This window comes from Carcharodon carcharias, chromosome 1 (genome assembly GCF_017639515.1).
Source record: "Carcharodon carcharias isolate sCarCar2 chromosome 1, sCarCar2.pri, whole genome shotgun sequence".
NCBI classification, from domain to species: Eukaryota; Metazoa; Chordata; class Chondrichthyes; order Lamniformes; family Lamnidae; genus Carcharodon; species Carcharodon carcharias.
Genome location: NC_054467.1, coordinates 271,508,065 through 271,534,280, shown reverse-complemented (window position 1 = coordinate 271,534,280; position 26,216 = coordinate 271,508,065). Strand labels below are relative to the sequence as shown.

Below are 26,216 nucleotides of genomic sequence, written 5' to 3'. Positions count from 1 at the left end.
GTCACTTTGTTAACCTATATATATATGTCACTTTGTTAACCTATATATATATGTGTCACTTTGTTAACCTATATACACATATATATATATCACTTTGTTAACCTATATATATGTCTCTTTGTTAACCTATATATGTCACTTTGTTAACATATATATATGTCACTTTAACCTATATATATATATATATGTCACTTTGTTAACCTATATATGTATATATGTCACTTTGTTAACCTATATATATATATATGTCACTTTGTTAACCTATATATATATATATCACTTTGTTAACCTATATATATATGTCACTGTTAACCTATATATGTATATATGTCACTTTATTAACCTATATATATACATGTCACTTTGTTAACCTATATATACGTGTCACTTTGTTAACCTATATATATGTCACTTTGTTAACCTATATATATATATGTCACTTTGTTAACCTATATATATATATGTCACTTTGTTAACCTATATATATATATATATGTCACTTTGTTAACCTATATATATATATGTGTGTCACTTTGTTAACCTATATATATATATATATATATGTCACTCTGTTAACCTATATATATATGTCACTTTGTTAACCTATATATATGTGTGTGTGTCACTTTGTTAACCTATTTATATATATATATGTCACTTTGTTAACCTATATATATATATATATGTCACTTTGTTAACCTATATATATGTCACTTTGTTAACCTATATATATATGTGTGTGTCACTTTGTTAACCTATATATATATATATATATATGTCACTTTGTTAACCTATATATATATATGTGTGTCACTTTGTTAACCTATATATATATATATGTCACTTTGTTAACCTATATATATATATATGTCACTTTGTTAACCTATATATATGTGTCACTTTGTTAACCTATATATATGTCACTTTGTTAACCTATATATATATGTCACTTTGTTAACCTATATATATATATGTGTCACTTTGTTAACCTATATATATATGTCACTTTGTAGCCTCCTTACATCCTCTTCACAATTTACTTCCCTACCTGTCATAGTGCCGTCAATGAATTTAGCCACTATTCCTTCAATCCCTTTATCCAAGTCATTGATATAAATTGTACAAAGTTGAGGCCCCAGCACTGATCCCTGTGACACACCACTCGTCACATCCTGCCAACCAGAAAAAGACCCATTTATGCCAACCCTCTGCTTCATGTTAGCCAGCCGATCTTCTATCCATGTCACTATGTTACCCCCTACACCAGGAGCTCTTATTTTCCACAATAACCTTTGATGTGGCAGCTTATCAAATGTCATCTAGGAATCTAAGTAAAGTAAATGCGGGCTCACTCTTAAGCTTTAAGAATAAATTAGATAGATACATGGATGGGAGAGGTCTGGAGGGTTATGGACTGGGTGCAGGTCAATGGGACTAGCGGAATAATATTTCGGCACAGACTAGAAGGGCTGAATGGTCTGTTTTCTGTGCTGTAGTGTTTTATGGGTCTAAATCCACCAGTTCCCCTTTATCCACAGCACACGTGACTCCTTCGAAGAATTCCAAAAAACTGGTTAAACATGATTTCCCTTTCACAAAAACGTGGACTCTGTCTGATTGCCTTGAATTTTGCTAACTTTCCAGCTAGAACATCTTCAAGAATAACTTCTAACATCTTCCCTATGACAGACGTTAAGCTATCTGGCCTGCAGCTTCCTGCTCTCTGTCTCCCTCCCTTTTTGAATAACGGAGTTACGTTTGCTATTCTCCAGTCTAATAGAACCTTCCCCAAATCTAGGGAATTTTGGAAAATTAAAACCAACACATCAACTATCTCATTAGCCACTTCTTTCAAGACCTTAGGGTGGAATCCATCCAGATCTGGGGATTTGTCAGCCCGAACCCCAGCAATTTGCTCAATACCACTTCCTGGAGATTGTAATTTTCCCAAATTCCTCCCTCTCTTCCATTTCCTGATTTACAGCTATTTCCAGGATGTTTCCTGTATCCGCTACAGTGAAGACTGAAGCAAAGTACCTGTTCAATTCATTCACCATCTCCCTACTTTCCATGACCAATTTCCCAGATGCGCTCTCTAAAGGACCAATGCTCACTTTGTTAAACATATTTCTTATTTAAATATCTATAGAAACTCTCACTATCTGCCTTTATATTACTAGCTAGTTTTCTCTCATACTCTAATTTTTCCCTCCTTATATTCTTTCCAATCTTCTGACCTGCAATTTGCCTCTGTGTAATCATATGCTCTTTATTTAAGTTTGATACTGATTTTAACTTTTTCAGTTAACCACAGATGGTGGGTCCTCCCCTTGGGAATTTTTCTCATTGTAAGTATTTATTCTGTGTGTTCTGAAAGATTTCTTGAAATCTCTGCCACTGCATTTCTATTGGCCAACCCCTAAACCCAGTTTTCCAGTTTGTTTTAGCTAGCTCTGCTTTCATAATTGCCTTTATTTAAGTTTAAAAACTAGTCTTGGACCCACTCCTCTCTCCCAAACTGAAAGTAAGGTTCAATCATATTATGATCACTGCTACCTAGGAGCACCTAGCTAATTAATCATTAATTAATCCTATCTCATTGCGCAATACCATGCCTGCTCTCTGGTTGGCTCCAGAATGTGTGGTTCTAAGAAACTATCCTGAAAACATTCTATGAACTCCTCATCTAGGCTACCTTTGCCCATCTGATTTTTCCAGTTTATATGTAGATTAAAATCCCCCATGATTATCATTGTACCTTTCTGACAAGCTCCCATTATCTTCTTTCTAAATTTGACAGAGTACAATGTGGAAAAATCTGAGGTTGTCCACTTTAGCAGGAAGAATAAATAAGCAGATTATTATTTAAATAGAGTGAGACTGCAGAACGTTGCAGGTCAGGGGGATCTAGGTCCTGGTGCATGAATCACAAAGAATAGTACGCAGGTACAGCAAGTGAAGGTAAATTAGGAAGCAATGGAACTTGCATCACCACAGCCTCCAGGGCTATGGGCCAAGTGTTGGAAAATGGGATGAGTGTAGTCAGACCTTTGTTGACTGGCACAGGAATGATGGACTGAATGGCCTCTTTCTGTGCTGTAGACATCTATGAGAGAATGGAATGTTGGTGTTTATTGCAAGGGGAATTGAGGATAAAAGTGGGGAAGTTTTACGATTGCTGCACAGGGTCTTGGTGAGACCACACCTGGAGTACTGTGTACAGTGTTGGTCTCCTTACCTAGGGAAAGATAGACTTGAATTGGAAGCAGTTCAGTGAAGATTCACTTGACTGATTGCTGGGATGAAGGGGTTTGGCTGATGATGAAAGGTTGGAGAGGCTGTGCCTGTAGCCACTGGAATTTAGAAGAATGAGAGGTGATCTTACTGAAACATATCAGATCCTGAGGGGGTTTGACAGGTGGATGTGGACAGAATGTTTCCAGTACTGGGGAGAAACTAGAACGAGGGGGAACAGGGTCAAAATAAGGACTCTCCCCATTGAAGATGGAGATGAGGAGGAATTTCATCTCTCAGGGTTGTCAGTGTGTGGAATTCTCTTCCCCAGAGAGCAGGGGAGGCTGTCTCAGTGAATATATTCAAGGCTGAGTTAGACTGATTTCTGATCGACAAGGGAGTCGAGGGTTATGGGAGGCAGACTGGAAAGTGGATCAGCCATGATCTTATTGAATGGTGGAACAGACTCGAGGGGCCGAGAGGCCTCCTCCTGTTCCTATTTCTTAAGACTTTATGTTCAACATGCCCCCAAACACAGTGTTTACATCCTGTCCTCCCAACCTCCCTCACTGTACCACAGGCCTCATACTCCACACATTGCACCCTCGGCTTCAGACCCCACCGCTGCATCCTCGAACCCGTCCCCTGCATGCCTGACCCCACACAACTGCACCCTCAACCACTAACGCCAGTCAATACATGTCCCAACCTCCCGCTTGCCCACCGCACCCTTGACCCAGGCCACTGCCCAGTTGAGCCTCTCGTCCCTTTCACTATACCCCCCCCCACACTGACCACACCCACTTTATTTGATTCCTGTCCCCAGTGTACCCTTGTTCCCAATGACTGCACCTCCGGTCACAGTTCACTGTGCATTGGAAGTGGAGGGTGTGAACGTGTAAGGTGGTGGATGGGGAGTGATGGTACCAAAGTGTGAGTGTTGTGGGAGCTGCACTCGTCCAGGCAAGTGGGGAATACTCCATCACACTCCTGACTTGTGCCTTGTAGATGGTGGAGAGGCTTTGGGGAGTCAGGAGGTGAATTACTCATCGCAGGATTCCCAGCCTCTGAGCTGCTCTTGTAGCCACAGTATTTCTAATTGCCCATATGAACCAGCTCCGGGCACAGCCTCCATCGTAACGGATCCCTGTCCTTGGTACTCACTGTTCATATTTGTGGAGAGTGGCCTGTAACAGGGACAGTGAATACACCAGGCCGGCACCAAAGCTCATCTGTTCACCCACTGCCCCTCTGAGGCCTTGTCGCTCGCTGTAATCCTCATTCAGCTCAAACTTCTCCTGAGCATGTTTACTGATCAACTCTGCCTGGAAAAGGAGGGAATAGTCAGCATTGCTCTGTGATAGGCTGACTGCACTCTCTCATTCAGCATTGCTCTGTGATAGGCTGGCTGCACTCTCTCATTCAGCATGCTCTCTGTGATAGGCTGACTGCACTCTCTCATTCAGCATTGCTCTGTGATAGGCTGGCTGCACTCTCTCATTCAGCATTGCTCTGTGATAGGCTGGCTGCACTCTCTCATTCAGCATGCTCTCTGTGATAGGCTGACTGCACTCTCTCATTCAGCATTGCTCTGTGATAGGCTGGCTGCACTCTCTCATTCAGCATTGCTCTGTGATAGGCTGGCTGCACTCTCTCATTCAGCATTGCTCTGTGATAGGCTGGCTGCACTCTCTCATTCAGCATGCTCTCTGTGATAGGCTGACTGCACTCTCTCATTCAGCATTGCTCTGTGATAGGCTGGCTGCACTCTCTCATTCAGCATTGCTCTGTGATAGGCTGGCTGCACTCTCTCATTCAGCATGCTCTGTGATAGGCTGGCTGCACTCTCTCATTCAGCATTGCTCTGTGATAGGCTGGCTGCACTCTCTCATTCAGCATTGCTCTCTGTGATAGGCTGGCTGCACTCTCTCATTCAGCATTGCTCTGTGATAGGCTGGCTGCACTCTCTCATTCAGCATTGCTCTGTGATAGGCTGGCTGCACTCTCTCATTCAGCATGCTCTGTGATAGGCTGGCTGCACTCTCTCATTCAGCATTGCTCTGTGATAGGCTGGCTGCACTCTCTCATTCAGCAAGCTCTGTGATAGGCTGGCTGCACTCTCTCATTCAGCATTGCTCTGTGATAGGCTGGCTGCACTCTCTCATTCAGCATTGCTCTCTGTGATAGGCTGACTGCACTCTCTCATTCAGCATTGCTCTCTGTGATAGGCTGACTGCACTCTCTCATTCAGCATTGCTCTCTGTGATAGGCTGACTGCACTCTCTCATTCAGCATTGCTCTGTGATAGGCTGGCTGCACTCTCTCATTCAGCATTGCTCTGTGATAGGCTGGCTGCACTCTCTCATTCAGCATGCTCTCTGTGATAGGCTGACTGCACTCTCTCATTCAGCATTGCTCTCTGTGATAGGCTGACTGCACTCTCTCATTCAGCATTGCTCTCTGTGATAGGCTGGCTGCACTCTCTCATTCAGCATTGCTCTGTGATAGGCTGGCTGCACTCTCTCATTCAGCATTGCTTTCTGTGATAGGCTGGCTGCACTCTCTCATTCAGCATTGCTCTGTGATAGGCTGACTGCACTCCCTCATTCAGCATGCTCTCTGTGATAGGCTGACTGCACTCTCTCATTCAGCATTGCTCTCTGTGATAGGCTGACTGCACTCTCTCATTCAGCATTGCTCTCTGTGATAGGCTGGCTGCACTCTCTCATTCAGCATTGCTCTGTGATAGGCTGGCTGCACTCTCTCATTCAGCATTGCTTTCTGTGATAGGCTGGCTGCACTCTCTCATTCAGCATTGCTCTCTGTGATAGGCTGGCTGCACTCTCTCATTCAGCATTGCTCTGTGATAGGCTGACTGCACTCTCTCATTCAGCATTGCTCTGTGATAGGCTGACTGCACTCTCTCATTCAGCATTGCTCTCTGTGATAGGCTGACTGCACTCTCTCATTCAGCATTGCTCTGTGATAGGCTGACTGCTCTCTCTCATTCAGCATTGCTCTGTGATAGGCTGGCTGCACTCTCTCATTCAGCATTGCTCTCTGTGATAGGCTGACTGCTCTCTCTCATTCAGCATTGCTCTGTGATAGGCTGGCTGCACTCTCTCATTCAGCATTGCTCTCTGTGATAGGCTGGCTGCACTCTCTCATTCAGCATTGCTCTCTGTGATAGGCTGGCTGCATTCTCTCATTCAGCATTGCTCTCTGTGATAGGCTGGCTGCACTCTCTCATTCAGCATTGCTCTGTGATAGGCTGGCTGCACTCTCTCATTCAGCATTGCTCTCTGTGATAGGCTGGCTGCACTCTCTCATTCAGCATTGCTCTGTGATAGGCTGGCTGCACTCTCTCATTCAGCATTGCTCTGTGATAGGCTGACTGCACTCTCTCATTCAGCATTGCTCTGTGATAGGCTGACTGCACTCTCTCATTCAGCATTGCTCTCTGTGATAGGCTGGCTGCACTCTCTCATTCAGCATTGCTCTGTGATAGGCTGGCTGCACTCTCTCATTCAGCATTGCTCTGTGATAGGCTGGCTGCACTCTCTCATTCAGCATTGCTCTGTGATAGGCTGGCTGCACTCTCTCATTCAGCATTGCTCTGTGATAGGCTGGCTGCACTCTCTCATTCAGCATTGCTCTGTGATAGGCTGGCTGCACTCTCTCATTCAGCATTGCTCTGTGATAGGCTGGCTGCACTCTCTCATTCAGCATTGCTCTCTGTGATAGGCTGGCTGCACTCTCTCATTCAGCATTGCTCTGTGATAGGCTGGCTGCATTCTCTCATTCAGCATTGCTCTCTGTGATAGGCTGGCTGCACTCTCTCATTCAGCATTGCTCTGTGATAGGCTGGCTGCACTCTCTCATTCAGCATTGCTCTCTGTGATAGGCTGACTGCTCTCTCTCATTCAGCATTGCTCTGTGATAGGCTGACTGCTCTCTCTCATTCAGCATTGCTCTGTGATAGGCTGGCTGCACTCTCTCATTCAGCATTGCTCTGTGATAGGCTGACTGCACTCTCTCATACAGCATTGCTCTCTGTGATAGGCTGACTGCTCTCTCTCATTCAGCATTGCTCTGTGATAGGCTGGCTGCACTCTCTCATTCAGCATTGCTCTGTGATAGGCTGGCTGCACTCTCTCATTCAGCATTGCTCTGTGATAGGCTGGCTGCACTCTCTCATTCAGCATTGCTCTGTGATAGGCTGGCTGCACTCTCTCATTCAGCATTGCTCTCTGTGATCGGCTGGCTGCATTCTCTCATTCAGCATTGCTCTCTGTGATAGGCTGACTGCACTCTCTCATTCAGCATTGCTCTGTGATAGGCTGGCTGCACTCTCTCATTCAGCATTGCTCTGTGATAGGCTGGCTGCACTCTCTCATTCAGCATTGCTCTCTGTGATAGGCTGGCTGCACTCTCTCATTCAGCATTGCTCTCTGTGATAGGCTGGCTGCATTCTCTCATTCAGCATTGCTCTCTGTGAAAGGCTGACTGCACTCTCTCATTCAGCATTGCTCTGTGATAGGCTGGCTGCACTCTCTCATTCAGCATTGCTCTGTGATAGGCTGACTGCACTCATTCATTATTCCACTCTGTGATAGGCTGGCTGCACTCTCTCATTCAGCATTGCTCTCTGTGATAGGCTGGCTGCACTCTCTCATTCAGCATTGCTCTCTGTGATAGGCTGGCTGCATTCTCTCATTCAGCATTGCTCTCTGTGATAGGCTGGCTGCACTCTCTCATTCAGCATTGCTCTCTGTGATAGGCTGGCTGCACTCTCTCATTCAGCATTGCTCTCTGTGATAGGCTGGCTGCATTCTCTCATTCAGCATTGCTCTCTGTGATAGGCTGACTGCACTCTCTCATTCAGCATTGCTCTGTGATAGGCTGGCTGCACTCTCTCATTCAGCATTGCTCTGTGATAGGCTGACTGCACTCTCTCATTCATTATTCCACTCTGTGATAGGCTGGCTGCACTCTCTCATTCAGCATTGCTCTCTGTGATAGGCTGGCTGCACTCTCTCATTCAGCATTGCTCTCTGTGATAGGCTGGCTGCATTCTCTCATTCAGCATTGCTCTCTGTGATAGGCTGACTGCACTCTCTCATTCAGCATTGCTCTGTGATAGGCTGGCTGCACTCTCATTCAGCATTGCTCTGTGATAGGCTGGCTGCACTCTCTCATTCAGCATTGCTCTCTGTGATAGGCTGACTGCTCTCTCTCATTCAGCATTGCTCTCTGTGATAGGCTGACTGCTCTCTCTCATTCAGCATTGCTCTGTGATAGGCTGACTGCACTCTCTCATTCATTATTCCACTCTGTGATAGGCTGGCTGCACTCTCTCACTCAGCATTGCTCTGTGATAGGCTGACTGCACTCTCTCATTCAGCATTGCTCTGTGATAGGCTGGCTGCACTCTCTCATTCAGCATTGCTCTGTGATAGGCTGGCTGCACTCTCTCATTCAGCATTGCTCTGTGATAGGCTGGCTGCACTCTCTCATTCAGCATTGCTCTGTGATAGGCTGGCTGCACTCTCTCATTCAGCATTGCTCTCTGTGATAGGCTGGCTGCACTCTCTCATTCAGCATTGCTCTGTGATAGGCTGACTGCACTCTCTCGTGGTTCGTAGGTTGATGGGAGGGTCGGTGAAGGGAAAAAACAGAATAGAAAATGGGCTAGAAGGGAGGATAATAAAGCAGATAAAACCACTGATAAATGAATAAAAGTAAAAATGTGGAGAAAAAATAAAAATAAAGCTGGAAAAAGGGGGGATCGGAAAGGGGGTGGGGATGGAGGAGAGAGTTCATGATCTAAAATTGTTGAACTCAATATTCAGTCCGGAAGGCTGTAATGTGCCTAGTCGGAAGATGAGGTGTTGTTCCTCCAGTTTGCGTTGGGCTTCACTGGAACAATGCAGCAAGCCAAGGACAGACATGTGGGCAAGAGAGCAGGGTGGAGTGTTAAAATGGCGAGCGACAGGGAGGTTTGGGTAATGCTTGCAGACAGACCGAAGTGAAATGCTGCTTCACTTGAAATGAGTGTTTAGGCCCTTGGACGGTGAGGAGAGAGGAAGTAAAGGGGCAGGTGTTGCACCTTCTGCGGTTGCATGGGAAGGTGCTGTGGGAGGGGATTGAGGTGTGGGGGTGATGGAGGAGTGGACCAGGGTGTCCCGGAGGGAACGATCCCTGTGGAATGCCGCCGGTGGGGGTGAAGGGAAGATGTGTTTGGTTGCAGCATCATGCTGGAGTTGGTGGAAATGGCGGAGGATGATCCTTTGAATGCGGAGGCTGGTGGGGTGATAAGTGAGGACAAGGGGGCCCCTATCATGTTTCTGGGAGGGAGGAGAAGGTGTGAGGGCCGATGCGCGGGAGATGGGCCGGACACGTTGAGGGCCCTGTCAACCACAGTTGGGGGGGGAGGTGGAAACCTCGGTTAAGGAAGAAGGAAGACATGTCAGAAGTGCTGTTTTGGAAATTGACATCATCAGAACAGATGCGATGGAGACAAAGGAACTGAGAGAATGGGATGGAGTCCTTACAGGACTGTAGGAATTGGTGGGCTTGTAATATTGGTGGACAGTCTATCACTAAAAATGGAGACCGAGTTACCCGAATATAGACTGGAACAGTGGTCGGGTAAAGGGTGGAGAGGGGGAAAAGTTCCTACATTGTGTTCAGGAGAATTTTCTACAGCAGGATGTGTCCAATCCAACAAGGAAAGACACACTGTTGGACCTGGTTCTTGGAAATGAGGCCAAGTAGATCAAATGTCAATGGGGGAATATTTCAAAGAGAATGACCAATCTCTCATAAGGTTTAGGATGATGGTAGAAAAGGACAATGTGCAAACCAGAGTAAGAATAATTAACTGGAAGGGAGCCAACTTCAACGGGGCAAGAACTGAGCTGGGCCAGACAGACTGGAGCCAAAGGATGGCTGGAAAAACTGAACACTGAGCTACCTTCAAAGAGGAAATGGTCAAGGTATATTCCCTCAAAGGGGAACTGTGGGGCAAACAAATCCAGAGCTCCCTGGAGTTTCTTTCCTTCTCCATTTGTGGAATGTGGGAGTCACTGGCAAGCCTAGCATATGTTGCCCATCCCTAATTGCCCTTGAACTGAATGGTTTCTTAGGCCATTTCAAAGTTGACCAATCAAAGATAGTTTCATGGTCACCATTACTGAGACTAGCTTTTCAATTCCTGATTTTATTAATTGAATTGAAATTCCACCAGCTGCTGTGGTGGGATTTGAACCCGTGTCCCCCAGAGCATTAGCCTAGGCACTCAAAAGGTTTAAAATTGATAAGGAGGTGGTATTTAATAGGCTGTCTGAACCTAGTGGACAAGGTACTGGACCGGATGAGATATATCCAAGGATACTGAGGGAAGTGTGAGAGAAAATTGGGGAGGCACTGGCCATAATTTTTCAGTCTTCCTCATTCTCAGGAGTGGTGCCAGAGGACTGGAGAATTGCAAACATTACACCCTTGTTCAAAAAAGGCTGTAAGGATAAACCCAGCAATTACAGACCAGTCAGTTTAACTTGAGTGGGGGGAAACTTCTGGAAACAAACATTTCGGACAAATTAATAGTCACATGGAGAAATGCAGGTTATCGAAGGAAAGCCAGGATGGATTTGTTCAGGGAAAAATCTCATTTCATTAACTTGCTGGAATTTTTTAATGAGGTAACAGAGGCTCGATGAGGGTTATGCTGTTGATGTGGTGCACATGGACTTTGAAAAGGCAGTTGACACAGAGCCACACAACAGGCTTATGAGAAAAGCTATAGCTCATAGAATAAAAGGGGCTGTAGCAACATGGATACAAAAACTGACTCAGTGACAGGAAACAGAGAGTAGTGGTTAATGGAGGTTTTTCAGGCTGGAGGAAGGTTTGCAGTGGAGTTTTCTGGGGTCAGTGTTGACCCCTTGCTTTTCCTGTTATATATTAATGATCTCAATCTTGGTGTACAGGACACAATTTTTAAATTTTCAGATGATACAAAACTTGGAAGCGTTGTGAACTGTGAAGATGGCAGTGTGGAACTTCAAAAGGACATAGACAAGTTGGTGGAATGGGCAGATAAGTGGCAGATGAACAAAAACAGAATTACCTGGAAAAACTCAGCAGGTCTGGCAGCATCGGCGGAGAAGAAAAGAGTTGACGTTTCGAGTCCTCATGACCCTTCGCCCGAACTGATTGAATCCAAGGAAGGGGTGAAATGTAAGCTGGTTTAAGGTGTGTGTGTGGGGGGGGAGGTTTGGGTCAGGGGAGAGAAGTGGAGGGGGGTGGTGTGGTTGTAGGGACAAACAAGCAGTGATAGAAGCAGATCATCAAAAGATGTCACAGACAACAGATCTGCTTCTGTCACTGCTTGTTTGTCCCTACAACCACACCAACCCCCTCCATTTCTCTCCCCCCACCCAAACCCCCCCACCAAACACACACACCTTAAATCAGCTTATATTTCACCCCTTCCTTGGATTCACTCAGTTCTGTCGAAGGGTCATGAGGACTCGAAACGTCAACTCTTTTCTTCTCCCCCGATGCTGCCAGACCTGCTGAGTTTTTCCAGGTAATTCTGTTTTTGTTTTGGATTTCCAGCATCCGCAGTTTTTTGTTTTTATCTAAGTGGCAGATGAAATTTGGTGCGGAGAAATATGAAGTGTTTCATTTTAGTAGGAGAACATGGAGAAACAATAGAAAATAAATGCAGGAGCAAAGGGACCTGGGCGATGTAGGAAGAAGTCACTGAAGATGGCAGGACAGGTGGAGAGAGCGGTTAATAAAGTATACAGTATCCTGGGCTTTATTAATAGGGGCATGGAGTACAAGAGCAGGGAGGTTGTGTTGAACTTGTATAAGACTCTTGTTTGGCCTCATCTGGAGTATTGGGTCTAGTTCTGGGGCTGTACTTTAGGAAGGATGTGAAGGCATTGGACAGAGTGCGGAAAAGATTCACAAGAATGGTTCCAAGGATGAGAAACATGAGTTACAAAGATAGATTGAAGAGGTTGGGACTGTTCTCCTTGGAGAGAAGGAGGCTGAGATTTGATAGAGATGTTCAAAATCATGAGGGAGCTGGACGGAGTAGATAGGGAGAAGCCGTTCCCACTTGCAAAAGGGATGGACAATAAATGCTGGCCCAGCCAGTGAAGCCTACATACCCTGACCGAATCAAAGAAAAAATTAAACTAATTAGTAAAAGACTCAAAAAAGATTCAAGAGGAAAAACTATTTCACACAGTGAGTGGTTAGGATCTGGAATGCACTGTCTGAGAGTGTGGGGGAGACAGGGTCAATCGAGCGGGTTAGGATCTGGAATGCAGTGTCTGAGAGTGTGGGGGAGACAGGGTCAATCAAGTGGTTAGGATCTGGAATGCGCTGTCTGAGAGTGTGGTGGAGACAGGGTCAATCGAGGGGTTAGGATCTGGAATGCGCTGTCTGAGAGTGTGGTGGAGACAGGGTCAATCGAGGGGTTAGGATCTGGAATGCGCTGTCTGAGAGTGTGGGTGAGACAGGGTCAGTCAAGTGGTTAGGATCTGGAATGCAGTGTCTGAGAGTGAGACAGGGTCAATTGAGTGGTTAGGATCTGGAATGCACTGTCTGAGAGTGTGGGGGAGACAGGGTCAATCAAGTGGTTAGGATCTGGAATGCGCTGTCTGAGAGTGTGGTGGAGACAGGGTCAATCGAGGGGTTAGGATCTGGAATGCAGTGTCTGAGAGTGTGGGTGAGACAGGGTCAGTCGAGGGGTTAGGATCTGGAATGCACTGTCTGAGAGTGTGGCGGAGACAGGGTCAATCAAGTGGGTTAGGATCTGGAATGCAGTGTCTGAGAGTGTGGGGGAGACAGGGTCAATTGAAGCATTTAAAAAGGTTCTGGGGAGAAGGCAGGATAATGGCATTAGGTGAATTGCTGATTTGGAGAGCTGGTGCAGACATGATGGGCTGAATGGCCTTCTTCTGCTGTAACAATTCAGTGACTCTGAGATACTCTTACTCAATTTCCTCTATTCCCCCATTCTCATCACTTCAATCCCACCAACCTCTTCAGAAGTGAGAGCGCTACCAACCGAATCCCAGCAGACACCCCTCTGGGTCCCGGGAATTACCTTACAGATGAGGCGTGGAATCAGCAGAAGGACCAGGATGGAGTCATGGTCTCCCCCATGCCGCAGGAAGGAATCTGGCATGAATGAGGTCAGTAAGGAGACATGTCGGTTTGCTTGCTGTACCTCCATCTTACGCAGCTCCATCTCAATGGCCTGAAAGAGAGACAGGGAAAGGTGACTACGGAAAGGGTTAACGTGAAAGGACAGTGAATGGGGAGGGGGAGGGGGAGGAAGTGAGGGAGAGGGGAGTGAGAGAGAGGGGAGTGAGGGAGAGGGGAGTGAGAGAGAGGGGAGTGAGTGAGAGGGGAGTGAGAGAGAGGGGAGTGAGAGAGAGGGGAGTGAGAGAGAGGGGAGTGAGAGAGAGGGGAGTGAGAGAGAGGGGAGTGAGAGAGAGGGGAGTGAGAGAGAGGGGAGTGAGAGAGAGGGGAGTGAGGGAGAGGGGAGTGAGAGAGAGGGGAGTGAGAGAGAGGGGAGTGAGGGAGAGGGGAGTGAGGGAGGGGGCGGTCAGAAGTGGGGATGTTCACTGATGATTGCACAATGTTCAGCACCATTCGTGACTCCTCAGATACTGAAGCAGTCCATATCCAAATGCAGCGAGACCTGGACAATATCCAGGCTTGGGCTGACAAGTGACAAGTAACATTCACACCACAAGTGCCACGCAATGACCATCTCCAACAAGAGAGAATCCAAACATCATCCCTTGATGTTCCAGGGCATTAGCATCACTGAATCCCCCACTATCAACATCCTGGGGGTTCCCATTGACCAGAAACTGAACTGGACTAGCCATATAAATACTGTGGCTACAAGAGCAGGTCAGAGGCTGGGAATCCTGCGATGAGTAACTCACCTCCTGACTCCCCAAAGCCTGTCCACCATCTACAAGACACAAGTCAGGAGTGTGATGGAATACTCCCCACTTGCCTGGACGAGTGCAGCTCCCACAACACTCAAGAAGCTCGACACTGCCCAGGACAAAGCAGCTGCTTGATTGGCACCACATCCACAAACATTCACTCCCTCCACCACCGACACACAGTAGCAGCAGTGTGTGTACCATCTATAAGATGCACTGCAGGAATTCACCAAGGCTCCTTCGACAGCACCTTCCAAACCCACGACCACTACCATCTAGAAGGACATGGGCAGCAGATAGATGGGAACATCACCACCTGGAAGTTCCCCTCCAAGTCACTCACCATCCTGACTTGCAAATATATCGCCGTTCCTTCACTGTCACTGGGTCAAAATCCTGGAACTCCCTCCCTAACAGCACTGTGGGTGTGCCTACACCACATGGAGTGCAGCGGCTCAAGAGGCAACTAGGGCAACTAGGGATGGGCAATAAATGCTGACCCAGCCAGCGAAGCCCACATCCCGAGAATGAATAGAAAAATCTAGTTTAGCTCACTCGCCTGTTCTCCATTTGCCATGAAAATTATTCCCCTTCAAGTATTTATCCAATTCTTTTCTGGAAGGTAGTATTGAATCTGCTTCGATTGCCCTATCAGGCAGAGTGTTCGAGATCACAACAGCTCAGCAATAGTGCGGGCAGATAGGCTTGGAGACCAGCCATTGTCTAGTTGGATGGTGGGGCAGACGAAAGGGGCTGAATGGCCTGGCTCCTGCTTCTTTGTTCTGAACTCAGTGTTACCTCAGGGTCTTTGTCAATGTCTTTCTGTCTGCACCCACTCCCACTGCTTATCAACTCTTACATCACTGGAAACTGGTTCTCTTTATTTCTCAAAACCATCTATCACTTTGACTTCCTCTCAATCTTGTCCAAGGAGATCAATCCCAGTTCTCTAATCTATCGACTTAACTGAAGCTCGTCATCCCTGGGACTATTGCTGGGAATTTTTTCTGCACCCTCTCTAATGTCTTCACATACTTTGTAAAACGTGGCGCCCAGAACTGGACACAATGCTCCGGCCAGGGGCCTCCATCCCCATGGCGCCCAGAACTGGACACAATGCTCTGGCCAGGGGCCTCCATCCCCATGGCGCCCAGAACTGGACACAATGCTCCGGCCAGGGGCCTCCATCCCCATGGCGCCCAGAACTGGACACAATGCTCCGGCCAGGGGCCTCCATCCCCATGGCGCACAGAACTGGACACAATACCCCGGCCAGGGGCCTCCATCCCCATGGCGCCCAGAACTGGACACAATACTCCGGCCAGGGGCCTCCCTCCCCATGGTGCCCAGAACTGGACACAATACTCCGGCCAGGGGCCTCCCTCCCCATGGTGCACAGAACTGGACACAATACTCCGGCCAGGGGCCTCCATCCCCATGGTGCCCAGAACTGGACACAATACTCCGGCCAGGGGCCTCCATCCCCATGGTGCCCAGAACTGGACACAATACTCCGGCCAGGGGCCTCCCTCCCCATGGTGCCCAGAACTGGACACAATACTCCGGCCAGGGGCCTCCATCCCCATGGTGCCCAGAACTGGACACAATACTCCGGCCAGGGGCCTCCCTCCCCATGGTGCCCAGAACTGGACACAATACTCCGGCCAGGGGCCTCCATCCCCATGGTGCCCAGAACTGGACACAATGCTTCGGCCAGGGGCCTCCATCCCCATGGTGCCCAGAACTGGACACAATGCTCCGGCCAGGGGCCTCCCTCCCCATGGCGCCCAGAACTGGACACAATGCTCCGGCCAGGGGCCTCCATCCCCATGGCGCCCAGAACTGGACACAATACTCCGGCCAGGGGCCTCCATCCCCATGGTGCCCAGAACTGGACACAATAGTCCGGCCAGGGGCCTCCATCCCCATGGTGCCCAGAACTGGACACAATGCTCCGGCCAGGGGCCTCCATCCCCATGGTGCCCAGAACTGGACACAATACTCCGGCCAGGGGCCTCCATCCCCATGGTGCCCAGAACTGGACACATTGCTCCAGCCAGGGGCCTCCATCCCCATGGTGCCCAGAACTGGACACAATACTCCGGCCAGGGGCCTCCCTCCTCCCGGCTACCCGCCCCCATTAGGACAGCCTGCAGTTACCACTTGTACCTTAGCATGAGCCTTTGTCTCTGCAAATTTGATTTTGAAGTCGATGATTTCAGGTGGAGGTTGTTGTTCTCTCTCTGCCGACGCCTCCTGTTGGCTCATCAGCTCACGGTTGACATCCTGTAATCAGAGCACAGGGTCAGGGTTCAGACTGAGTGCAGCGTGGGGTCAGGGGTCAGGCCGGCTGAACACAGCACGGGGTCAGGCCGAGGACAGCACGGGGCCAGGGGTCAGGCCGAGGACAGCACGGGGTCAGGGGTCAGGCCGAGGACAGCACGGGGCCAGGGGTCAGGCCGAGGACAGCACGGGGCCAGGGGTCAGAGCGAGGACAGCAGGGGGTCAGAGCGAGGACAGCACGGGGTCAGAGCGAGGACAGCACGGGGTCAGAGCGAGGACAGCACGGGGTCAGGGGTCAGACCGAGGACAGCACGGTGTCAGGGGTCAGACCGAGGACAGCACGGGGCCAGGGGTCAGGCCGAGGACAGCACGGGGCCAGGGGTCAGAGCGAGGACAGCACGGGGTCAGACCGAGGACAGCACGGGGTCAGAGCGAGGACAGCACGGGGTCAGAGCGAGGACAGCACGGGGTCAGGGGTCAGACCGAGGACAGCACGGTGTCAGGGGTCAGTCCGAGGACAGCACGGGGTCAGGGGTCAGTCCGAGGACAGCACGGGGTCAGCGGTCAGTCCGAAGACAGCACGGGGTCTGACCAAGGACAGCATGGGGTCAGGGGTCAGACCGAGTCCAGCACAGGGTCAGGGGTCAGACCGAGTCCAGCACAGGGTCAGGGGTCAGACTGAGTCCAGCACAGGGTCAGGGGTCTGGCTTGCGACAAATACCTGGATCATGTTTCCTGGGGGGGGGGGGGGTTGGGGGCACTAACTGTTTACTGGGGGTTGGGGGCACTAACTGTTTACTGGGGGTTGGGGGCACTAACTGTTTACTGGGGGTTGGGGGCACTAACTGTTTACTGGGGGTTGGGGGCACTAACTGTTTACTGGGGGTTGGGGGCACTAACTGTTTACTGGGGGGGGCACTAACTGTTTACTGGGGGGGGCACTAACTGTTTACTGGGGGTTGGGGGCACTAACTGTTTACTGGGGGTTGGGGGCACTAACTGTTTACTGGGGGTTGGGGGCACTAACTGTTTACTGGGGGTTGGGGGCACTAACTGTTTACTGGGGGTTGGGGGCACTAACTGTTTACTGGGGGTTGGGGGCACTAACTGTTTACTGGGGGGGGGCACTAACTGTTTACTGGGGGGGGGCACTAACTGTTTACTGGGGGGGGGCACTAACTGTTTACTGGGGGTTGGGGGCACTAACTGTTTACTGGGGGGGGGCACTAACTGTTTACTGGGGGGGGGCACTAACTGTTTACTGGGGGGGGGCACTAACTGTTTACTGGGGGTTGGGGGCACTAACTGTTTACTGGGGGGGGGCACTAACTGTTTACTGGGGGGGGCACTAACTGTTTACTGGGGGGGCACTAGCTGTTTACTGGGGGTTGGGGGCACTAACTGTTTACTGGGGGGGGCACTAACTGTTTACTGGGGGTTGGGGGCACTAACTGTTTACTGGGGGTTGGGGGCACTAACTGTTTACTGGGGGGGACACTAACTGTTTACTGGGGGTTGGGGGCACTAACTGTTTACTGGGGGGGGCACTAACTGTTTACTGGGGGGGGCACTAACTGTTTACTGGGGGTTGGGGGCACTAACTGTTTACTGGGGGGGGGCACTAACTGTTTACTGGGGGTTGGGGGCACTAACTGTTTACTGGGGGGGGCACTAACTGTTTACTGGGGGTTGGGGGCACTAACTGTTTACTGGGGGGGGCACTAACTGTTTACTGGGGGGGGCACTAACTGTTTACTGGGGGTTGGGGGCACTAACTGTTTACTGGGGGGGGGCACTAACTGTTTACTGGGGGGGGCACTAACTGTTTACTGGGGGTTGGGGGCACTAACTGTTTACTGGGGGGGGCACTAACTGTTTACTGGGGGTTGGGGGCACTAACTGTTTACTGGGGGGGGCACTAACTGTTTACTGGGGGGGGCACTAACTGTTTACTGGGGGTTGGGGGCACTAACTGTTTACTGGGGGGGGCACTAACTGTTTACTGGGGGGGGCACTAACTGTTTACTGGGGGTTGGGGGCACTAACTGTTTACTGGGGGTTGGGGGCACTAACTGTTTACTGGGGGTTGGGGGCACTAACTGTTTACTGGGGGTTGGGGGCACTAACTGTTTACTGGGGGTTGGGGGCACTAACTGTTTACTGGGGGTTGGGGGCACTAACTGTTTACTGGGGGTTGGGGGCACTAACTGTTTACTGGGGGGGGCACTAACTGTTTACTGGGGGGGCACTAACTGTTTACTGGGGGTTGGGGGCACTAACTGTTTATTGGGGGTTGGGGGCACTAACTGTTTACTGGGGGGGCACTAACTGTTTACTGGGGGTTGGGGGCACTAACTGTTTACTGGGGGGTTGGGGGCACTAACTGTTTACTGGGGGTTGGGGGCACTAACTGTTTACTGGGGGGGGCACTAACTGTTTACTGGGGGTTGGGGGCACTAACTGTTTACTGGGGGTTGGGGGCACTAACTGTTTACTGGGGGTTGGGGGCACTAACTGTTTACTGGGGGTTGGGGGCACTAACTGTTTACTGGGGGGGGCACTAACTGTTTACTGGGGGTTGGGGGCACTAACTGTTTACTGGGGGGGCACTAACTGTTTACTGGGGGTTGGGGGCACTAACTGTTTATTGGGGGTTGGGGGCACTAACTGTTTACTGGGGGGGCACTAACTGTTTACTGGGGGTTGGGACTAACTGTTTACTGGGGGTTGGGGGCACTAACTGTTTACTGGGGGGGCAATAACTGTTTACTGGGGGTTGGGGGCACTAACTGTTTACTGGGGGGGGCACTAACTGTTTACTGGGGGTTGGGGGCACTAACTGTTTACTGGGGGTTGGGGGCACTAACTGTTTACTGGGGGGGGGCACTAACTGTTTACTGGGGGTTGGGGGCACTAACTGTTTACTGGGGGGTTGGGGGCACTAACTGTTTACTGGGGGTTGGGGGCACTAACTGTTTACTGGGGGTTGGGGGCACTAACTGTTTACTGGGGGGTTGGGGGCACTAACTGTTTACTGGGGGGGGGCACTAACTGTTTACTGGGGGGGGCACTAACTGTTTACTGGGGGGGGGCACTGTTTACTGGGGGTTGGAGGCACTAACTGTTTACTGGGGGGAGCACTAACTGTTTACTGGGGGTTGGGGGCACTAACTGTTTACTGGGGGGGGCACTAACTGTTTACTGGGGGTTGGGGGCACTAACTGGTTACTGGGGGGGGCACTAACTGTTTACTGGGGGGGGGGCACTAACTGTTTACTGGGGGGGGCACTAACTGTTTACTGGGGGTTGGGGGCACTAACTGTTTACTGGGAGGGGCACTAACTGTTTACTGGGTGGTTGGGGGCACTAACTGTTTACTGGGGGGGGCACTAACTGTTTACTGGGGGTTGGGGGCACTAACTGTTTACTGGGGGTTGGGGGCACTAACTGTTTACTGGGGGGGGGCACTAACTGTTTACTGGGGGTTGGGGGCACTAACTGTTTACTGGGGGTTGGGGGCACTAACTGTTTACTGGGGGTTGGGGGCACTAACTGTTTACTGGGGGGGCACTAACTGTTTACTGGGGGGGGCACTAACTGTTTACTGGGGGTTGGGGGCACTAACTGTTTACTGAGGGTGGGGGGCATTAACTGTTTACTGGGGGGGGCACTAACTGTTTACTGGGGGTTGGGGGCACTAACTGTTTACTGGGGGTTGGGGGCACTAACTGTTTACTGGGGGTTGGGGGCACTAACTGTTTACTGGGGGTTGGGGGCACTAACTGTTTACTGGGGGGGGCACTAACTGTTTACTGGGGATTGGGGGCACTAACTGTTTACTGGGGGTTGGGGGCACGAACTGTTTACTGGGGGTTGGGGGCACTAACTGTTTACTGGGGGTTGGGGGCACTAACTGTTTACTGGGGGGGCACTAACTGTTTACTGGGGTTGGGGGCACTAACTGTTTACTGGGGGTTGGGGGCACTAACTGTTTACTGGGGGGGGCACTAACTGTTTACTGGGGGTTGGGGGCACTAACTGTTTACTGGGGGGGGGGCACTAACTGTTTACTGGGGGTTGGGGGCACTAACTGTTTACTGGGGGGGGCACTAACTGTTTACTGGTGGGGGCACTAACTGTTTACTGGGGGGTTGGGGGCACTAACTGTTTACTGGGGGGGGGCACTAACTGTTTACTGGGGGGTTGGGGGCACTAACTGTTTACTGGGGATTGGGGGCACTAACTGTTTACTGGTGGGGGCACTAACTGTTTACTGGTGGGGGCACTAACTGTTTACTGGTGGGGGCACTAACTGTTTACTGGGGGTTGGGGGCACTAACTGTTTACTGGGGGTTGGGGGCACTAACTGTTTACTGGGGGGGGCACTAACTGTTTACTGGGGGTTGGGGGCACTAACTGTTTACTGGGGGGTTGGGGGCACTAACTGTTTACTGGGGGTTGGGGGCACTAACTGTTTACTGGGGGTTGGGGGCACTAACTGTTTACTGGGGGGGGCACTAACTGTTTACTGGGGGTTGGGGGCACTAACTGTTTACTGGGGGGTTGGGGGCACTAACTGTTTACTGGGGGGTTGGGGGCACTAACTGTTTACTGGGGGGGGCACTAACTGTTTACTGGGGGGTTGGGGGCACTAACTGTTTACTGGGGGGTTGGGGACACTAACTGTTTACTGGGGGGGGCACTAACTGTTTACTGGGGGTTGGGGGCACTAACTGTTTACTGGGGGTTGGGGGCACTAACTGTTTACTGGGGGTTGGGGGCACTAACTGTTTACTGGGGGGTTGGGGGCACTAACTGTTTACTGGGGGGGGCACTAACTGTTTACTGGGGGTTGGGGGCACTAACTGTTTACTGGGGGTTGGGGGCACTAACTGTTTACTGGGGGTTGGGGGCACTAACTGTTTACTGGGGGGGGACTAACTGTTTACTGGGGCTTGGGGGCACTAACTGTTTACTGGGGGTTGGGGGCACTAACTGTTTACTGGGGGTTGGGGGCACTAACTGTTTACTGGGGGTTGGGGGCACTAACTGTTTACTGGGGGGGGGACTAACTGTTTACTGGGGCTTGGGGGCACTAACTGTTTACTGGGGGTTGGGGGCACTAACTGTTTACTGGGGGTTGGGGGCACTAACTGTTTACTGGGGGTTGGGGGCACTAACTGTTTACTGGGGGTTGGGGGCACTAACTGTTTACTGGGGGTTGGGGGCACTAACTGTTTACTGGGGGGGGGACTAAATGTTTACTGGGGCTTGGGGGCACTAACTGTTTACTGGGGGTTGGGGGCACTAACTGTTTACTGGGGGGGGGCACTAACTGTTTACTGGGGGGGGGGGGGGCACTAACTGTTTACTGGGGAGGGCACTAACTGTTTACTGGGGGGGCACTAACTGTTTACTGGGGGGGGCACTAACTGTTTACTGGGGAGGGCACTAACTGTTTACTGGGGGGGCACTAACTGTTTACTGGGGGGGGCACTAACTGTTTACTGGGGGTTGGGGGCACTAACTGTTTACTGGGGGGGGCACTAACTGTTTACTGGGGGGGGCACTGTTTACTGGGGGTTGGGGGCACTAACTGTTTACTGGGGGGGGCACTAACTGTTTACTGGGGGTTGGGGGCACTAACTGTTTACTGGGGGGGCACTAACTGTTTACTGGGGGTTGGGGGCACTAACTGCTTACTGGGGGGGCACTAACTGTTTACTGGGGGTTGGGGGCACTAACTGTTTACTGGGGGTTGGGGGCACTAACTGTTTACTGGGGGGGGCACTAACTGTTTACTGGGGGTTGGGGGCACTAACTGTTTACTGGGGGGGGCACTGTTTACTGGGGGTTGGGGACACTAACTGTTTACTGGGGGGGGCACTAACTGTTTACTGGGGGGGCACTAACTGTTTACTGGGGGTTGGGGGCACTAACTGTTTACTGGGGGGGCACTAACTGTTTACTGGGGGTTGGGGACACTAACTGTTTACTGGGGGGGGCACTAACTGTTTACTGGGGGTTGGGGACACTAACTGTTTACTGGGGGGGGCACTAACTGTTTACTGGGGGTTGGGGGCACTAACTGTTTACTGGGGGTTGGGGGCACTAACTGTTTACTGGGGGTTGGGGGCACTAACTGTTTACTGGGGGGGGCACTAACTGTTTACAGGGGGGGGCACTAACTGTTTACTGGGGGGGGGCACTAACTGTTTACTGGGGGTTGGGGGCACTAACTGTTTACTGGGGGGGGCACTAACTGTTTACAGGGGGGGGCACTAACTGTTTACTGGGGGGGGCACTAACTGTTTACTGGGGGTTGGGGGCACTAACTGTTTACTGGGTGTTGGGGGCACTAACTGTTTACTGGGGGGGGCACTAACTGGTTACAGGGGGGGGCACTAACTGTTTACTGGGGGGGGCACTAACTGTTTACTGGGGGTTGGGGGCACTAACTGTTTACTGGGGGTTGGGGGCACTAACCGTTTACTGGGGGGGGCACTAACTGTTTACTGGGGGTTGGGGGCACTAACTGTTTACTGGGGGGGGCACCAACTGTTTACTGGGGGGGCACTAACTGTTTACTGGGGGGGCACTAGCTGTTTACTGGGGGTTGGGGGCACTAACTGTTTACTGGGGGTTGGGGGCACTAACTGTTTACTGGGGGTTGGGGGCACTAACTGTTTACTGGGGGGGGGGCACTAACTGTTTACTGGGGGTTGGGGGCACTAACTGTTTACTGGGGGGTTGGGGGGCACTAACTGTTTACTGGGGGGGGCACTAACTGTTTACTGGGGGTTGGGGGCACTAACTGTTTACTGGGGGGGAAATAACTGTTTACTGGGGGTTGGGGGCACTAACTGTTTACTGGGGGGGGGGCACTAACTGTTTACTGGGGGGGGGCACTAACTGTTTACTGGGGGTTGGGGGCACTAACTGTTTACTGGGGGTTGGGGGCACTAACTGTTTACTGGGGGTTGGGGGCACTAACTGTTTACTGGGGGTTGGGGGCACTAACTGTTTACTGGGGGTTGGGGGCACTAACTGTTTACTGGGGGGGCACTAACTGTTTACTGGGGGGGGCACTAACTGTTTACTGGGGGTTGGGGGCACTAACTGTTTACTGGGGGGGCACTAACTGTTTACTGGGGGTTGGGGGCACTAACTGTTTACTGGGGGGGGCACTAACTGTTTACTGGGGGTTGGGGGCACTAACTGTTTACTGGGGGGGGCACTAACTGTTTACTGGGGGGGGCACTAACTGTTTACTGGGGGTTGGGGGCACTAACTGTTTACTGGGGGTTGGGGGCACTAACTGTTTACTGGGGGTTGGGGGCACTAACTGTTTACAGGGGGTTGGGGGCACTAACTGTTTACTGGGGGGGGCACTAACTGTTTACTGGGGGTTGGGGGCACTAACTGTTTACTGGGGGTTGGGGGCACTAACTGTTTACTGGGGGGGGGGAACTAACTGTTTACTGGGGGTTGGGGGCACTAACTGTTTACTGGGGGGGGCACTAACTGTTTACTGGGGGTTGGGAGCACTAACTCTTTACTGGGGGTTGGGGGCACTAACTGTTTACTGGGGGGGGCACTAACTGTTTCCTGGGGGTTGGGGGCACTAACTGTTTACTGGGGGGGGCACTAACTGTTTCCTGGGGGTTGGGGGCACTAACTGTTTACTGGGGGTTGGGGGCACTAACTGTTTACTGGGGGTTGGGAGCACTAACTCTTTACTGGGGGTTGGGGGCACTAACTGTTTACTGGGGGGGGCACTAACTGTTTACTGGGGGTTGGGGGCACTAACTGTTTACTGGGGGGGGCACTAACTGTTTACTGGGGGTTGGGGGCACTAACTGTTTACTGGGGGGGGGCACTAACTGTTTACTGGGGGTTGGGGGCACTAACTGTTTACTGGGGGGGGGCACTAACTGTTTACTGGGGGTTGGGGGCACTAACTGTTTACTGGGGGGGGGCACTAACTGTTTACTGGGGGTTGGGGGCACTAACTGTTTACTGGGGGTTGGGGGCACTAACTGTTTACTGGGGGGGGGCACTAACTGTTTACTGGGGGTTGGGGGCACTAACTGTTTACTGGGGGTTGGGGGCACTAACTGTTTACTGGGGGTTGGGGGCACTAACTGTTTACTGGGGTGGGGGCACTAACTGTTTACTGGGGGTTGGGGGCACTAACTGTTTACTGGGGGGGGGCACTAACTGTTTACTGGGGGTTGGGGGCACTAACTGTTTACTGGGGGGGGGCACTAACTGTTTACTGGGGGTTGGGGGCACTAACTGTTTACTGGGGGTTGGGGGCACTAACTGTTTACTGGGGGTTGGGGGCACTAACTGTTTACTGGGGGTTGGGGGCACTAACTGTTTACTGGGGGTGGGGGCACTAACTGTTTACTGGGGGGGGGGCACTAACTGTTTACTGGGGGTTGGGGGCACTAACTGTTTACTGGGGGTTGGGGGCCCTAACTGTTTACTGGGGGTTGGGGGCACTAACTGTTTACTGGGGGTTGGGGGCACTAACTGTTTACTGGGGGTTGGGGGCACTAACTGTTTACTGGGGGGGGGCACTAACTGTTTACTGGGGGTTGGGGGCACTAACTGTTTACTGGGGGTTGGGGGCACTAACTGTTTACTGGGGGTTGGGGGCACTAACTGTTTACTGGGGGTTGGGGGCACTAACTGTTTACTGGGGGGGGGCACTAACTGTTTACTGGGGGTTGGGGGCACTAACTGTTTACTGGGGGTTGGGGGCACTAACTGTTTACTGGGGGTTGGGGGCACTAACTGTTTACTGGGGGTTGGGGGCACTAACTGTTTACTGGGGGTTGGGGGCACTAACTGTTTACTGGGGGGGGGCACTAACTGTTTACTGGGGGGGGCACTAACTGTTTACTGGGGGTTGGGGGCACTAACTGTTTACTGGGGGTTGGGGGCACTAACTGTTTACTGGGGGGGGCACTAACTGTTTACTGGGGGGGGGGCACTAACTGTTTACTGGGGGGTTGGGGGCACTAACTGTTTACTGGGGGTTGGGGGCACTAACTGTTTACTGGGGGGGGCACTAACTGTTTACTGGGGGGGGCACTAACTGTTTACTGGGGGGGGCACTAACTGTTTACTGGGGGGGGCACTAACTGTTTACTGGGGGTTGGGGGCACTAACTGTTTACTGGGGGTTGGGGGCACTAACTGTTTACTGGGGGGGGCACTAACTGTTTACTGGGGGTTGGGGCACTAACTGTTTACTGGGGGTTGGGGGCACTAACTGTTTACTGGGGGTTGGGGGCACTAACTGTTTACTGGGGTTGGGGGCACTAACTGTTTACTGGGGGGGGCACTAACTGTTTACTGGGGGGGGGGCACTAACTGTTTACTGGGGGGTTGGGGGCACTAACTGTTTACTGGGGGTTGGGGGCACTAACTGTTTACTGGGGGGGCACTAACTGTTTACTGGGGGGGGCACTAACTGTTTACTGGGGGGGCACTAACTGTTTACTGGGGGTTGGGGGCACTAACTGTTTACTGGGGGGGCACTAACTGTTTACTGGGGGGGGCACTAACTGTTTACTGGGGGTGGGCACTAACTGTTTACTGGGGGGTTGGGGGCACTAACTGTTTACTGGGGGGGGGCACTAACTGTTTACTGGGGGGGGGCACTAACTGTTTACTGGGGGGGGGCACTAACTGTTTACTG

General features: G+C 51.0%; 1 protein-coding gene across 1 annotated transcript in view; it reads right to left on the bottom strand.

Annotated features, from left to right (window-relative positions):
• LOC121276109 (dynactin subunit 1-like) overlaps nt 1-26,216 on the bottom strand; it is a gene marked incomplete at its 3' end in the record, with an annotated part of 249,284 nt that overhangs the window by 87,083 nt on the left and 135,985 nt on the right. The window contains exons 11-13 of the mRNA XM_041184072.1: nt 16,392-16,508; nt 13,364-13,516; nt 4,399-4,559 (exon numbers count right to left, since the gene is read on the bottom strand). Of these exons, the coding sequence (XP_041040006.1) occupies nt 4,399-4,559; nt 13,364-13,516; nt 16,392-16,508 (431 nt within the window). The remainder of the gene's footprint in view (nt 1-4,398; nt 4,560-13,363; nt 13,517-16,391; nt 16,509-26,216) is intronic.